Source organism: Wolffia australiana, chromosome 8 (genome assembly GCF_029677425.1).
Source record: "Wolffia australiana isolate 7733 chromosome 8, ASM2967742v1".
Classification (NCBI taxonomy): Eukaryota; Viridiplantae; Streptophyta; class Magnoliopsida; order Alismatales; family Araceae; genus Wolffia; species Wolffia australiana.
The window spans coordinates 12,178,761-12,194,561 of NC_135842.1; the positions used below are offsets into that span (position 1 = coordinate 12,178,761).

Below are 15,801 nucleotides of genomic sequence, written 5' to 3' on the forward strand. Positions count from 1 at the left end.
CACCCGTTACGTCCTGTCACTTGATGATCCATCCTCAAAAATCGCTCAATAAGTCTAATTTTTTAATCATCTTATCACTGATTCTTCTTCCATACGTCCAACCCCCTGGCGGGAATATAACGGAACAACAAGCCCTGTAAGGGATGACTGAACAGAAGCCCGTTCAGGCCCATTCCTGTACATTCTGTCATCAAACGCTACTCAATTAGTCTAATTTTGTATTTTCCCATCTGTCATCCCTTCTGTTAAATTAGTCTAATTTTGTATTTTCTCATCTGTCATCTCTCCTGCTCAAATAGTCTAATTTTGTATTTTCCCATCTGTAAGTGAAAAACAAGCCCCCTATCGGATTATGGAATGAAACCCATCTCGTCCCGTTCTGTTAAGTTCTGTCATCGAATTCTGCTCAATTATACTAAACTATCATCCGTCCTGTTAAGGTCTGTCCAAACCAATGGACGGGAATGTAACACAACAATAAGCCCCATTACGGATGACACATCAATTCCCGTCCGTTATCCGTCCCTTTCGTCCTCCGCCTCCGTCCGTCATCCGTTTCGTGCAAGCTAACCGTCGGAACGGAACGGAAGCCCGGCTTGTCTCGTTACTTCCCCGTCCCGAACCGTTCGTCGTCCGTCCACGAGCATTCGTCGGAAATATAAATACCCACCCAAGAATTCGACAAAGCGCGAAGCTTTCATCTTTCCTGGTGATTTCTGCAGTCTACCCTCGTCAGATCTGTCGCCATGGGAGACACCCGTGTTCAACAGGTTGCGATCTCACTCGTGTTATCGATAGAATCGTAGTTATTTCACTGGTTTCTCCTTTTTTTTTGTTGATTTCCATTTGAGTGTTTACACGAGTTTCGAAGAAGTTTTGAGGTAGACACCGGCGTTTCGGCAGACCGCAGTTCCGCTCGTTTCCGCATGGGGATCACATTATTTCACGGATTTCTCATTTTGCTAGGTTTATTTCCGCTGAGAAATTAAAATGAGTTTTGAATAAGTTTAGAGGTAGACATCTGCGTTCAGCAGGTTGCAATTCCATTCGTTTCCGCATTAGGATCGCATTTCTTTCACCGGTTTCTCACTTGGTTGATTTCCATTGAGTGTTTAAATGAGTTTTGAAGATTTTCCCGCAAGTTTGAGACTTCTTCTCCGCTGGACTGGGCGACCGCTCTGTATTTCACTTTTGGAAGGATCATTGGTCATTGGGTGGCCTTTTGAGGGAGGCATTCCCTTGGCTCTATGCGCTTGCCTGATGCCCCGATGCCACAGTGGGGGAGTGCTGGGACAACACTTGGAATCCGAGGGTAGACTATGCAGTGATAGACCAGGGGGTCAGACTTCTTGGGCATGCTACAAGCGTTGATTCAGTGCGGGCCAAGCCATGGAGAACAGGACGGATGGGTTTGGACATGTGCTCCCTTTTCTGTTCGGAATGCCTACACGAGGGTGTGTCAGGGAAATGAGGTCGAATCAACTATCCAGACATGTCGGGCAATTTGAACATAAAAGTTCTAGTAAAGGTTAAGATCTTTTGATGGCTCTTACTGCGCAAGAGACTGGTGACACACATCTTCCACAAGATGATGTATCCTGATACATCTGTGGCATGCACTTTATGCACAACAGGCAATGAAGACTGCAACCATTTATTCTTCAAGTGGCCACCCGAGTGCAGCTGGCAATGAATGCAATGTCGGAGGTGATTTTTTGGGAGTTCATGAGGAGAGGGGGTCTTGGGAGGGAAGAGGGGGGCCATTCGATGATAGTGCTATGGGCAATATGGTTACACCACGATGAGGCAATATTTAGGGGGCGTAAGGTCTCCAAGAACAGGCTTACCCTGAGTTCAAGGCCCTCATGGCATCCTGGTTCCCTTGAGGTGTAAACAGATAAGGGTGGGGTAGACCATGTAAGAGGAGAGCTTTAGCTCTCTTCGCCTGTACCTTCGGTTGGTTATCGATTTGTTGGTTGACACCCTTAAATCATTTTTCAAAAAAGAAAGAGTTTTGAAGAAGTTTAGAGGTAGACGCTCGCATTCATCAGGTTGCAATTCCACTCATTTCTGCGTTAGGATCCCAATTCTTTTATGTGTTTCTCATTTCACGCAGTCCCATTGTGTGTTTTACATCATTTTTGATGAAGTTTTGAGGTCGACATCCGCGTTTGGCAGTTGTAATTCCGCTCGTTTCGGCATTAGCGTCGCATTTCTTTCACGGATTTCTCATTTTCATTGTTTGATTTCCATCGAACATTTTAAATGAGTTCTGAAGAAGTCTCGAGGTGGACACATGCGTTCAAAAGGTTGCAATTCCACTCGTTTCTGCATTAGGGTCATATTTCTTCCACGGATTTCTCATTTTTCTTGTTGAATTTTTTATGACTTTGATCTTTGTTTCCTGTTCGTCGCAGGTGATTGAGCAATCAGTGCTGACAGTGGTAAAGGCAGTGGAGGATAAATTGGATGAGGAAATTGCCACATTAGAAAGGCTTGATGCCGACGACCTTGAGGCGCTGCGAGAGCGACGACTACAGCAGCTGAAGAAGACAGCGGAGAGAAAGAGCCGTTGGGCTGCGCTAGGTCATGGGGAGTACATGGACATTGTGGAGAAGGATTTCTTTGCTGCTGTCAAAGCCAGTGAGCGTGTCGTTTGCCATTTCTTCCGGGAGAATTGGCCATGCAAGGTAAATTGTGTTCTTACGATCTTTTGCTGGGAAAGGCGCAGAATATATTGCATGTTATGTGATTCTTTGTTTTTAGGGCTCTATTGGAACTGAATGTGCATCTTCTGGGGATGTTATAGTACATTTATCCAAGAAATATATATTGATTGGTTGATCTTCACGCTCTTTTACTCATGACCTTGTCTGATAAAAGGATCCAGAATTTTTAATATTTTGAACTAGATTGAGCAATCAGAAAATCAAAGCTTTGATTATTCTGCATGTTTGATATTGTTTTGATTGTTTTAAGTAATGCGCCTCACTAGTTTTGAAGATAATCGTATTCTTAAAGTAAATAATGAATACCTTCTGGGACTCTCTGGGGAACGCGGTATCCAGGGGCAAGAGGAATGGGGACAGCTTTTTGCTGTGCTCTGGGTAATAAGGCTGCACCATGATGATGTGGATAATTTAGTCTCTGTTTGGTTTCGAGGAAGCTGAATGGGTTTGGGGACCTCTTGATTCTAGGGTGTAATTATAACTTTCTACCAATTAAGAGGGATTGCTGATCTCGGGTGACTTCCCCCTCTCTTTCTTAAAAAAAATTAACTTTAGGTTAAAAGCTTAACATTTCTGTTTAAAAGTATTACGACGCAATCGTAACGGTATTATGAAATCAGTGCCTTGATCTGTAAGCAGGGATCTAATTCGAATGTTTGGGAGTGAATTGTCAGTTTTTGGATCAAATTCCCTCTAATAAAAAGCTTAATGCTGTGTCAGAGAGGCAGCTCTTGTAGATGTTAAATTTCTATGCAGAAAGTTTGCGGATTTGAGATTAAATTTCTCATTAGATTATTCTTTGGCTATTTATTTGCACATTGGCTAAAGAGACAGGGTATTGCATCGGATATCATGAAATGCCATCCTGCACTGCACTAGGGCTCATCAGATATAATAAAATGCTAAACTAAAATAATATTTTTTCTTCTCGTCAGATTTATTCCAGAGACATAGGCATAGTTTACATTTGACTCTGCAGTCTTTACCCTCATCTCTTCTTTTTTTTTTTTTTGAAAAATTTAGAAGATCACCCAACTTGGTGACCCTCCGTACACATGGACGTGGACGGGTCTAGGCCAAAAAGCATAAGCCCATCCTTCCGCCCCTATCCACCACCTCATCCAGGACCAAACCAACAAAAAACCAGTCTCTCTACATCATTTTTTGCCCTTTCCACCGACATTGCCGCCCCCTTGAAAACGACCTCATTGCGGTGAGACCATATTGCCCAAAGCACCGCGAATCTCAGCCCCCACTCCTTGTCAGTTCCCTGCTTGCGCCGCGGCAGTGTGGCCCATAGCTGCGAGCTCGACGTGACCTCTGCTAGCCCATAGCGCCCGAGCAAGCCGACAATGGAAGAACAGATGCTCGCACTCCTCTTCCTCTTCCGTACACACAAGGCATGATGAGGATTCAGCCGGAAAGAACCTTCGCCGTCTCACATGGGTCATTGTCCGCTTCCTGGCGAGCAACCATACAAACACCCTAACCTTTAAGGGAATCTTTTGCCTCCAGATTGAGCGACATGCCCTTAAGATGATTGGGTCCTCATAGTGGTGTGGTCTCAAAATCTGGTAAACACCTCGGCTGGAGAACGGACCCGATGCCCATACCCACCCATCTGTCGTCCCCTCCATTGGCCTCCAGTTGCTCAAAGTTTGTTGAAGGCTTAAGAAATCCTCCACCCGTTGACTAGATAAGATGGCCGCAAAAGTTGGACACCACAATCCATCCCAACACTCTTCCACCAAGGCATGCCGGTGACGGGCATAAAGGCGAGGGAACAGATCACAGAGTCGTCCATGCGACGACCAATTGTCTGTCCAAAACCTGAAGCTGGCGCCATTCCCCAATTGGGCCCGGAAAAACTCCTTGACCACTGGCCATACCTTCCTCAGCCCTCTCCAAAAGCCGAGTCCCCTCTCACATTACGCATCAACTTCTCCCAATCCAAATTGGATCCGTATCTGTCCCTCACCACCTCCTTAATCAAATCATCCTCCGGTCCCACAATCCGTCTAACCCATTTCATCAATAATGCCACATTTAGTGTATTTAGGTCAGGCACCCCAAGTCCTCCCTGTTTAGTTGGCGTGCAGATGTCATTCCATGAAATCAGCGCCATGACATGTCCTTCCCCTGCATTTGCCCCCTTCCAAAAAAATCTCCGCATGATCCCGCTCAGGCGTTTCTCAACACCCACCGGGATTTTAAACGCGGATAGATAAAATGTTGGAATTGCTGATAATACCGATCGCAGCAGCACTAATCTCCCCCCTCGCGATAAGACTCTTTGCTTCCACCCCTCCAACCGTCTCTCCACCTTCTCCACCAATGGTTTTCAGTCTGCTTGTTGTAGGCTATCAACAGACAGGGGTAGCCCCAGGTATCTCATAGGCAGTGAACCCACCAGCGTTTCAAGCGCACTGGCACACTGGGTCTCCTCCTCTGTCGAGAGGCCGAAACCCACAAATTCTGATTTTCCTCTGTTGATGTGCAGTCCCGAACAAGCTGCGAACACCCACAAGAGTGCCGCCAAATTCTTGGCCTCCTCTACCGATCCCTCGAAGAAGAACAGTGTATCATCGGCATATTGTAACAGAGGGATGCCCCATGGCTGGCTCGACGTCTGAAAACCTTTAATACAACCCCTTCCACATACCAAAAAAGTACTTATGGCTAGTACATCAGCTGCCAGAACAAAAAGCATCGGCGCTAGTGGACACCCTTGTCTGAGTCCTCTTTGCGGTCTGATCCACCCCCCTTCTGGGCGTCCATTTACAAAACACGGCAAACGACTGAGACATCACGCATCGCTTCACCCATTTGATCCATTCCTCCGGGAACCCCCTCTCCTTCGTAACGCTGCCCATAGGAACCGCCAATCCAAAGAATCATATGCCTTCGCAAAATCAACCTTCCACATGAACCCTTTGGTCCCATTCTTCTTCCACGAAGCAATAATCTCCCCTGCCAGGACTGCACAGTCAACAAGCTGTCTCCCCGGAACAAAAGCAGACTAAAATGGCCCAACCAAGTCCCCAAGTACCCCTTATAATCGATTAGCCAGTACCTTTGCCACAATAAGATATATGGAGTTGGATAACGATATGGGCCGGTAATCGCCTACATTCTCTGCTCCTTGCCGCTTCGGTAGTAAGAATAAGAAGGATTTGTTTATCCTTTCCATATTAGCTTGAGGGTTCCTGAGCTCCCCCAATGTGGCGAACACATCATCTTTAACTTCACTCCAGAACTTCTTGTAGAAAAACACCGGTATGCCATCCAGTCCTGGGGCGTCTTCGCCATTCAGCCCTGCCATAGCTGCCTGAACCTCCTCCATATCAAAGGCTGCACCAGACCATCTCTCTGCCCTTGCGTTAACTAAGACGCCCCTTGTCCCGTCCACCGCCAACTGTTCCGACCCCCCTGCCGTGACATCAAACGAAAGTGCTCCGCCATTGCTCGACCCACTGCCTGTGTCCCTGTAACCCTTTGCGATCCGACCTGCACTGATAATATCTGATTCACTCAACGTCGGCCATTTGCTGCAAGGTGGAAAAACCTCGTGTTTGCATCCCCCTCCTTTAGCCATAGCTGCCGGGATCTTTGTCTCCAATCCATTTCCTCCTTCCTATCCTCCTCTGCCACGACACATCTCCACTTCTTTCGCTCCTGAATCTCCACACCCATTAATGTCCGACCGTCCTCCAACTCATCCAGTTCTCTAATTCTTGTGAGGGCCTCGACTCTCACTTTACATCTCGCCTCCCTTATCCTCCTTCTGTAGCTTTTCAAGTGATCTCTCAGCCCATCAATGCGAGATGTCAATCTGCTCGGCCCTGGCTCCTGCTCCGAATGTGTCCGCCATATGTCCTTTACCTCCTCTTTGAAACCCCCTTCTCGTAACCATGACTTGTCAAATTTAAAGTATGTGGTCCGCCCATGGCCTTCATGGGACTACCACATGATCGGTGCATGGTCTGATATAGGCCTAGGCAGGGCTCTTACATCTGCCCTTGGGAACCTCTCCATCAACTCCACTGAGCATAAGAACCTATCCAGCCGAGACTTATAAGCCGCTCTCCCCGAACTCCTCCATGTGAAACAACAGTCGCTTGGCCCCATCTCCTGCAACCCTGCTTCCGCCAAAAAAGCCCAAAACTCTTCCGACCCTTGGTCTCGTCCCCCCCTCCATTAGGCCTATCATCTGCCCTCAGGGTCACATTAAAATCCCCCCCGATCAACAATGGCATCCTTCGAAATTTTTCCACAAGTTCCGCCAGCTCCAACCATAGCCCCTCCCTCAGACTGACGTTCACAGGTCCATAAACTGAAGCTATAGCCATCCCCAAAGGATCATTTCGTGTCAATCTTACTGCCGCCGTGAATTGGCCATGCCATGCCGCCTCCTTCTTTAAGACCGCCTCGTTCCAAGCAACCAGCACCCCCCCTGATCGCCCGATTGCATTCACCGACACGAACCCCTCCGGCAGACTTCCTCCAAAGCCACGCCATTCCCCTGCTCCACACTCCAACATCGACTCCTGCAAGCACACCACCGTGGCACCCCACTCCCTTAAGTATTTGCCCACAATCCCTCTCCTCTTGGCATCCCGGAGTCCCCGCACATTCCATGATATGCATTTCTTGGAGATCGACACAGACCCCTTCTGCCTTTTGAGTCTCCACGAAGCCTCCGAGCACACCCACAATTCTGTCTCGTGTCGCATTGTCGACCTCGGTCACCACCGCCTCCCTCTCCGGCTCGAGTGTCTCCTCTATCACACTCTCATCCATTGCCCTGCTTCTCAATTTATTTGCTTTCCTCTCCATCCTGTCTCGCCTTGTCTTTCCCACTCTTACTGCCATCCATTCTCGGGGGAACTGCATCCTCCCACCTTTCCCAACCTCCAGTCATATCTTCTCTCCGTCGACGTTCTTGATGAAGATTTGCTGCCGCTCATAACCAATGCTCCGACCCAGTAAATCACCCTTACTAGCCGTCTCCCTCTTGGCAATCACCTTATGCCCTTACTCCTGGCCCCTTTCTGGTCATTCGCTCCCGAACTCTGGATCTCCATCCTGCCATCACTTGCATTATCACTTACATTCACATCCTCCGATACTCGCGAGCTCTCCGCTACATTATTCCCCTCTGCCATCACCTTCCTGCTTCCTGCCTCCCTCTCTTCCACCTCCCCTTCGCCATCCTTTACATCCGGCACCATCTCCCCTTCCCTTTCAGACAGCCTCTTTCGCCTCTCGCCTCCGGCCGCCCCATTCCCAGAATCCTGACCTCCCATATCAGGTGGGGCTGGTTGTTGACGCTCCAGTACTCTAACATTGTATGTGCCGTTTCGACCCTACAACAGTACCCGCGTCGACGCCACCACATCCTCCTTCACTGCCACATCCAACACCGCCAAATCTGGATCACCCGACTCTAGGCCCGATGAGACAACCCCTCGCAGCCGCCCAAAAGATCGGACCAGTGCCTCCATATTCCGGGTGGAGCAATATGCAGCTGGTACTCCCCTGACGTCAATAATAGCCAGCCTCGATGCTCTATCCTCGACCTTCCTGTCCAGATGATGCGCTGCCAAGTGAGTCTTGCTTCCCCAATCACCTGCCTCCACCCACACACTGCTATGCATTCAGCCACCGGAACTTGTCGGATCAATATCTCTCCCGTCTCCAATTTCTTTACTTCCACCCCCTTCATCTTCAGGAATTTCCTCACCAATGCCCCTCGTACTTCCTCCTCACTCACTTCACTGGCTTCAATCTTCTCATGCACGCGGCCTGGGTAAGGCTCACCTGCCTCGCAATCAATAATTTGTTTGTCTTTCTATGATCCGAGGCCACTTCTGGGCATTGCACTTGTCGATGTCCCACCCTCCAACATCGCCTGCAAATGAGCAAACTCCGGCAATCACGTGCATGATGCCCCCACCCCAAACACCTGAAACAATTAGACCCCTTCTCTCTACCCCTGGCCCCCATCGTCTCACTCCTTCGCCACGGCTGTCCACGCCCGTTGCCATCCTCCGCCCATCCTGGCTGCCTTCCCCCGCGCTTTCTCCTCCGTCCACCCCTTCTCTTTCCCCGGCATGTCTGTCACGCCCTGCTCAGTACCTCCTCCAAAGGTCCTCTCCCCCACCTCCGCTCCTCCAGCGATCCCCCTCCGACGCCCCTTCACCGATCCCCGCTCATCTCTTCTTAATTCCCTGATAGGATAATAACAAGGGAAATATGCTGTTTTTATTTTTCCAATAATATTTTTGCAACTTTATCTTTTTAAATACGTTGGATTTATCTCATGCTATCTCTAATTGCACTGTTTGTCGGTTATGACAATTTTTTTCTTTTTTCGAAAACAAAATTAGAAATTTTCTTTTTTAAAAGAAAAAAGAGAATTTTTTTCTATTCGGCTTACCATCATGCTTCCCTCCCACTATGATCCAAATCAAAAATAATAAGTGATACAAAGCCCAGCCGGATCTTTCTCTGTTATGTGAGTTTAAAGATATTTGAATGCATGAAATCCTATCCCAAAGTTAGCAAATTTTCATTTTTTTATTTAAACGTTCAAAATCAAGTTTATAATTTCTTTGCTCTGGCATATTTTATTGTTTAAAACCTAGTATATTTCATTGTTCTGGGAATGGTTCATGTTTTCCTTTAGCTGTCTGATGAAACATTTCAAGATTAGGTATCCCCATCTGGAACGCAAACTTACCATTGATGACCACATTCGTCCAACTTTATTTATTATAATATGCATTCATGTCCAGGTTATGGATAAACACCTTAATATTCTGGCAAAGCAACACATGGAGACCCGATTTTTGAAGATACACGCTGAGAAGAGTCCTTTCCTGACTGAGAAGCTTAAAATCGTCGTGTTGCCAACTCTTGCCCTGATCAAGAATGCTAAGGTTGATGATTATGTGGTAAGGAGATGATTTCATGTGGAACTCTGCACATTATCTGTCCCCCATTAATGAGGAAGAAAAGAACACAGAAGCAGCATCTTCACCCCTTGAATGGTGGTTTCAGGTTGGTTTTGATGAGCTCGGTGGGACCGATGAGTTCAGCACTGAGGAGCTAGAAGAGAGGCTTGCAAAGGCCCAAGTTATCATCCTTGATGGTGATTCATCTTCTGTTCAGAGGAAGGCTGCTGTCAAACCACACCAGAGAAGTGTTCGGCAGTCCGAGAGGAATGGGCACTCGTCAGATTCAGAGTAAGTTTCTGATCTTGTTCAATCTGTTGTGTTTTTCAGGGAACCTGAAAAAATTAGTGTTTTTTTCGGCCAATCTAGCCATCAGTTCAAATTTTGGGTTCATGGGTGTGACAGGTTTGTTGTCTTTCATGTAACCTCCCTAGTTTGAACTGAGAAAGAGATAGATGCATGATAGATTTTCAATGATATTATTTTCCACCGTAGTAAGTTTATTTATTGGGTCTATAATGAACTCAAGACTTTTAATGGGCTTTTGTCCGAGGAAGAATTTAATAGTGCTATATATTAATTGTAATTTAATTAGATCTATGAAGAAAGGGGCTATCCAATATCAGCATATACCGATATCCAGATACCGGATGATGATATTAGATATTGGACGCTACACTACCGATAGCCAATACCATTAGCTCTCCTGATATCAGCATTTGTCTTCTTCTCAAGGGTTGGTTGACAATATCGAATATATGTGTCTGATATCGGTTTCTTCAATATTTGACCTAAGAATAGAAATATGTTTTAAATAATTTATAATGTGAATCTGATACGGTCCCGACAGGGATCGTATCGGGAGGGGCTGGCCCTGGCGGGTTAGACAATGCCAAGGGGGACGAGTGTGGGCAGAGGAACGGCAGAGTGGGCATCGCCGGTGAGACGGAGCTTGACAGAGTGGAAGTCATCAAGAGGGGAGATACTACTGGAAGGGAATTATCAACTAACAACTCATGTCCTGCCCTCCAATGAGGAGGGCTACATATTTAAAGCGAAACACCAGAGGAATGTAAAAGATGATAATGGCCCTAGTGGGCTTAATGGATCATAACAGAATATAAGCTATTAGGAGCTATGTATAAATTATCACTGGACATTCAATCATTTTCTTAAAGGTTTTCAATTAATAACTTACTTAATATATTGTACTTATTCTGGGCCAATACTAAAGGAGACGTCTCAATATCATGCAGTCAAACATGGGCCCATTGAAAATCTATCACTTAATATCTAGTATTGCCATCCACCACGTCCACAGGCCTAAGATACCGATCTCCAATATCCAGTACCAGAAACTGCCCTAATTTTTGCCGGATTTTGGTTGTCCAATATCAGATATCAGATGCATATTGAACATGTGAACACTAGAGAGAGCAAGGATATAATTTTAGGATGGAAGGAACCTGTCACCCTAGAAGAGAGTGACACCTTCTTAGGGTTTTGCACTCATCAACTGTCCATCAACCGATAATACCCTCATCGATGTTTACGATTTCTAGGATGGTGAACAATGATGACTGCATTGATGAGGTTCCTCCTTGATAGTTGACATTGACAGGGTTTCATCGACACTTGACACCGTCCATCGATGTCAGACACTTGACATCGATGACATCGATGTCAGAAATCACTGGCCCTGCCAAAAATAACTGCCTTGATGAATTTCTTGACCTATGGATTGTTGATGCCAGCGTTGATGCTGTCATCCACGAGTCATTGACCATCATCAACTGAACGACTGATAAACTCAAAATTAGGGGTAAAATTATGTCATCATAAAATTGAGCTTAATCAATAATTTTTGAAACTTTTAACTATAAATTAATTTAATTAGTTAGAGATGAGCAAGGGTCATCTCCACAGGAACGGATATTAGGGAAAGACCTACTTCAATCGGGTGAATTTGAGAAGGATAATGTGTAGCGTACAAGGTGGGGAATTGGCGAACATAGTGCTTAATGTTCAATATGTTAAGTTTTGTATTCAATAACTAATCTTCTTAAAATATTGAAGATATATATTCAGATGTGTTTGATGATTATGAAATTAATTCCATAACTATTTATTAATCACTAGACAATGGTTATAATGATATTGAAGAAATATATTCAACTTAAATGCATTTGATGATTATGAAATTAATTCCATAACTATTTGTTAATCACTAGACAATGGTTATAATATTGTTCAAATATTGAAGATATATATTCAAGTGAAATGTGTTTGATGATTATGAAATTAATTCCATAAATATTTATTAATCACTAGACAATGGTTATAATGATATTGAAGAAATATATTCAAGTTAAATGCATTTGATGATTATGAAATTAATCCCAGAACTATTTATTCATCACTAGACAATAGTTATAATGTTCTTCAAATACTGAAGATATATAATCAAGTTAAATGTGTTTGATGATTATGAAATTAATTCCATAAATATTTATTAATCACTAGACAATGGTTATAATGATATTGAAGAAATATATTCAAGTTAAATGCATTTGATGATTATGAAATTAATCCCAGAACTATTTATTTATCACTAGACAATAGTTATAATGTTCTTCAAATACTGAAGATATATAATCAAGTTAAATGTGTTTGATGATTATGAAGTTAATCCCAAAACTATTTATTCATCACTGTGATTTAATATTTAAATTTATAATTATTTGATTCAACCTCTAACTAGATAATAATTATAAAGTTGGTAAAACTTTGTGCATTATGTTCAATATGTTAAGAACATTAGTTGTTACGTGGGCTCATGGTATTAGTAAAAAATATTATATTTGAATATTGAAATTTACAATTATTTGATTCTACCTCTAACTGTATAATTATATAATGTTGGTAAAACTTAGTGCATTATGTTCAATATCCTAAGAACATTAGCTGTTACGTGGGCTCATTGTATTATTAAAAAATTATGATTCAAAATTTGAATTTATAATTATTTGATTCCACCTCTAACTATATAATAATTATAAGGTTGGTAAATCTTAGAGTATTCTATAAGATAATATGGAGGGAAAAAAATTTGGACAATAGAGATGAATGGCATGTCACCAAACAGTATTCAAAACAAAGTTTCAAAAGTTCAACATCCGAATCAACCCTTGGATCCTCGTTGTTATCTTCATCATCTTTGTTACTGCTATTGTTGACATCGTCATTTGCTCGCCACCAACACAACACTTCAGTGTCATGAGTAGCTTGATGCTCTCCGCTGTCAACCTTGATCGCTTGTAGTTGATGACGACATGACTGGCGAAGAAAAATCTCTCTGAGGTTGCACTTGTCACCGAGACTGATAAGAATTCCTTCGCAATTACTGTTAATCCTGGATACGAGTGCTCACTTGTGACCTTCCACCAATGTAACGGTTTTTTCCCCTTGATAGAAGGTGAGCTAATGTAGACATCTAACTCGTGCACTGGATCAGAGGTGGGTCTATGATCATTATCTAACAGCAACTCGTCAAGTGCTTCACTGAAAAAAATTGTAGTTGTCCAGGCGGGACGAAAATATCCAGAAGAAATAGAATCAGCTATGTTTTGATCATTGCTGAGCCAATGCGTAGTTAATAAATTCCGCAGATAATTGATGACTTTGTCCCGGCATTCACAATCAATTAATCGTAACTTCATAGATGGATCAATGAGTGCAACAATGGTAAAGGTCTGGTTGCAAGTGAGGGCCGGTGCATATTTTTTCAGCTTGGTCTTCATTGCCAGACACGCATTGTAGATGGAAGTTTGTTATGTGATGATATGACACTCTGATTCTGCGCATGACACTGTCAAGATGTCTCATTATCGCTTTGGGGATAACAATTGCTTCATTTGCTGTTGGTGACTTTGATTGGCAAGCAAGGGCAGTAGCCAACACAAAGGGTTGTAGTATCCCTGAAAAATCTTTGATCATCTGCCATTCTTCGTTAACCAGTACAGGTTTCTTCAACATATTCACTGCCATGACATCAAGAATATCCCTCTTCTCGACGCTCGCGACAAGCATCTCATACGTTGAATTTCACCTGGTCGTGCAGTCTAAGGGGATCTTTTTCTAGTTCGATAGGCCAAACTGCTTGCATATAGATACTTAGCTCTCGTCACGTTTTGTTGACCCACGTATTGCAGTGACAGTGTCCCTCAGCCGGAGCACTACATCGCCCAACGCAGATAAACTGAAGTCATTATATGTGTTGAATTCTTCACTGTCATTGGTGCCCAGACTATTATCATCCCAAATGACCTGCTCCAAATGGTGACTCCATAACTCGTAGTGAGCTCAGCCTGGCCTGGACTATAAGGTTGATGACGTGTGCCACACATAACACATGCCTACTTGCAGTGAAATGAGGATTTAACTTCTCCAATTCAACTTCTAGAGTAGTAATCATTTTCCTGTTATTTGATGCATCCTCAGTGGTCACTGCCTACACCTGCGTAAAATTACATCATAAAGGTGAAAATGACATAGTACAAACTATTATTGATGACAGTGTGATGCATACCTTCTATTTCAATTCAAACTCTGCTAAAATTTGGAGGACAGACCCGCTCAGGTTTTCCCCAGTGTGGGGACCTTTCAATTGGTGTATCCCAAGCACACGCTCACATAGTTTCCACTCCTAGTCCACCCAATGCATAGTCACTCCTAAGAATGCAATGTTGTTCTTAGAAGTCCAAGCGTCAAGTGTTAGTGATACGCGGGCAACGTCGGCCAATTTTTCGTATGTTTTTTTTATATCCGTGTAAAGAGCATGTGCTTTTGCTTTGATAGCCCGCACTGGTGGGATATATATCTCTTCCTATGCAATATAACGGAGAAGTCTTTTGAAGTACTTCTTCCTAACAATTGTCCACGGTGAATCGGAAAGAACCGCACCAGTTTTTCCGTCATATTCTCAAGCATAGGACCAATATACTACTACTTCTTACTACTTGCTGCATCAAAATATTCAGCTACTGACCTCTCCCTTAGTACTATTTTCCCCTTTGCCTTTAAGGATGCGAACACTTTCCAATGGAACCTTTCCAGATGTCTCCAAAGAGTGCTGGTTAGATATTTGCTGCAGTCTACAATTACATCGCATAATGTTCATCTGAATTTCTGTCGTTCTAGAGACATTAGCGCAAAGGTGGGGCTTTTTCTGTTTTTTGTTTGCATGACCTATCATTAAACTCATCCTCCACAGACATTACTATAAACTCTTGGCCATGTGAGAATTCACTATCTCCCATCCTAAGAGTTATAAGAGAAGTGAGACGGGTAATGCATCTGTGAAGCGGTCAGTTCAGGTACTCTTTCCCCAAGGATTTGATATCCACGGAGGAGGGGGTAACTCCTCCCTCCGTGATGCTTATTTCAAGAGGGGTAAATCTTTCCCCAAGTCATTCAGTGATATAAGATCAGAGCGTAAGAAAAGAGGAGTGAAGAGAGTGATAGAAGAGGAGAGACTAGAAGAGAAGAGAAGAGGAGATAGGAGAAGAGAGTGAGAGAAGTGGAGAGGGTGATAGAAGTGAAGAGAGTGAGAGAAGAGGAGAGGGGGAGAGAAGTAAAGAGAGTGAGAGAAGAGGAGAGAGTGAAGAGAAGAGAGTGAGAGAAGTGGAGAGGGTGAGAGAAGAGGAGAGAGTGAAAAGAAGAGGAGAGAGTGAAAAGAAGAGAGTGAGAGAAGAGAAAAGAGTGAGAGAAGTGGAGAGGGTGAGAGAAGTGAAGAGGATTAGAGAAGAGAAGAGAGTGAGAGGAGTGAAGAGGATTAGAGAAGAGAAGAGAGTGAGATAAGTGAAGAGGATTAGAGAAGAGAAGAGAGTGAGAGGAGTGAAGAGGATTAGAGAAGAGAAGAGAGTGAGATAAGTGAAGAGGATTAGAGAAGAGAAGAGAAGAGAGTGAGAGGTATGAAGAGGATTAGAGAAGAGAAGAGAAGATAAAAGAAGAGTGAGAGAAGAGAAAAGAAGAGGGTAAGAGAAGAGAAGAGAAGAGAAGAGAAGAGAAGAGAGTGAGAGAAATGAAGAGGATTAGAGAAGAGAAGAGAAGATAAA

The 15,801-nt window shown here is 44.0% G+C and overlaps 1 protein-coding gene across 2 annotated transcripts; it reads left to right on the forward strand.

Moving 5' to 3' along the window:
* The first annotated feature begins 622 nt into the window (after positions 1–622).
* Positions 623–10,862, forward strand: LOC144706872 (thioredoxin domain-containing protein 9 homolog). Of its 2 annotated transcripts, XM_078579938.1 has the most exons (5): positions 623–770; positions 2,418–2,690; positions 9,527–9,685; positions 9,792–9,976; positions 10,536–10,862. In XM_078579938.1, the coding sequence occupies exons 1-5, from the start codon at positions 747–749 to the stop codon at positions 10,627–10,629; spliced, it is 735 nt and encodes a 244-aa protein (XP_078436064.1). In that variant the 5' UTR covers positions 623–746; the 3' UTR covers positions 10,630–10,862. The 2 variants fall into 2 exon arrangements, with proteins under 2 accessions (XP_078436064.1, XP_078436065.1); XM_078579939.1 differs by lacking the exon at positions 10,536–10,862 and having other exon boundaries at positions 624–770; positions 9,792–10,162.
* The last annotated feature ends 4,939 nt before the right edge of the window (positions 10,863–15,801 follow it).

Coding starts and splice junctions, on each gene's coding strand:
- LOC144706872 (XM_078579938.1), top strand. CDS start 747: ATGGGAGACACCCGTGTTCAACAG. Junction 771..2,417: donor GAGACACCCGTGTTCAACAG/GTTGCGATCTCA, acceptor TGTTCGTCGCAG/GTGATTGAGCAATCAGTGCT. Junction 9,686..9,791: donor CTAAGGTTGATGATTATGTG/GTAAGGAGATGA, acceptor TGGTGGTTTCAG/GTTGGTTTTGATGAGCTCGG.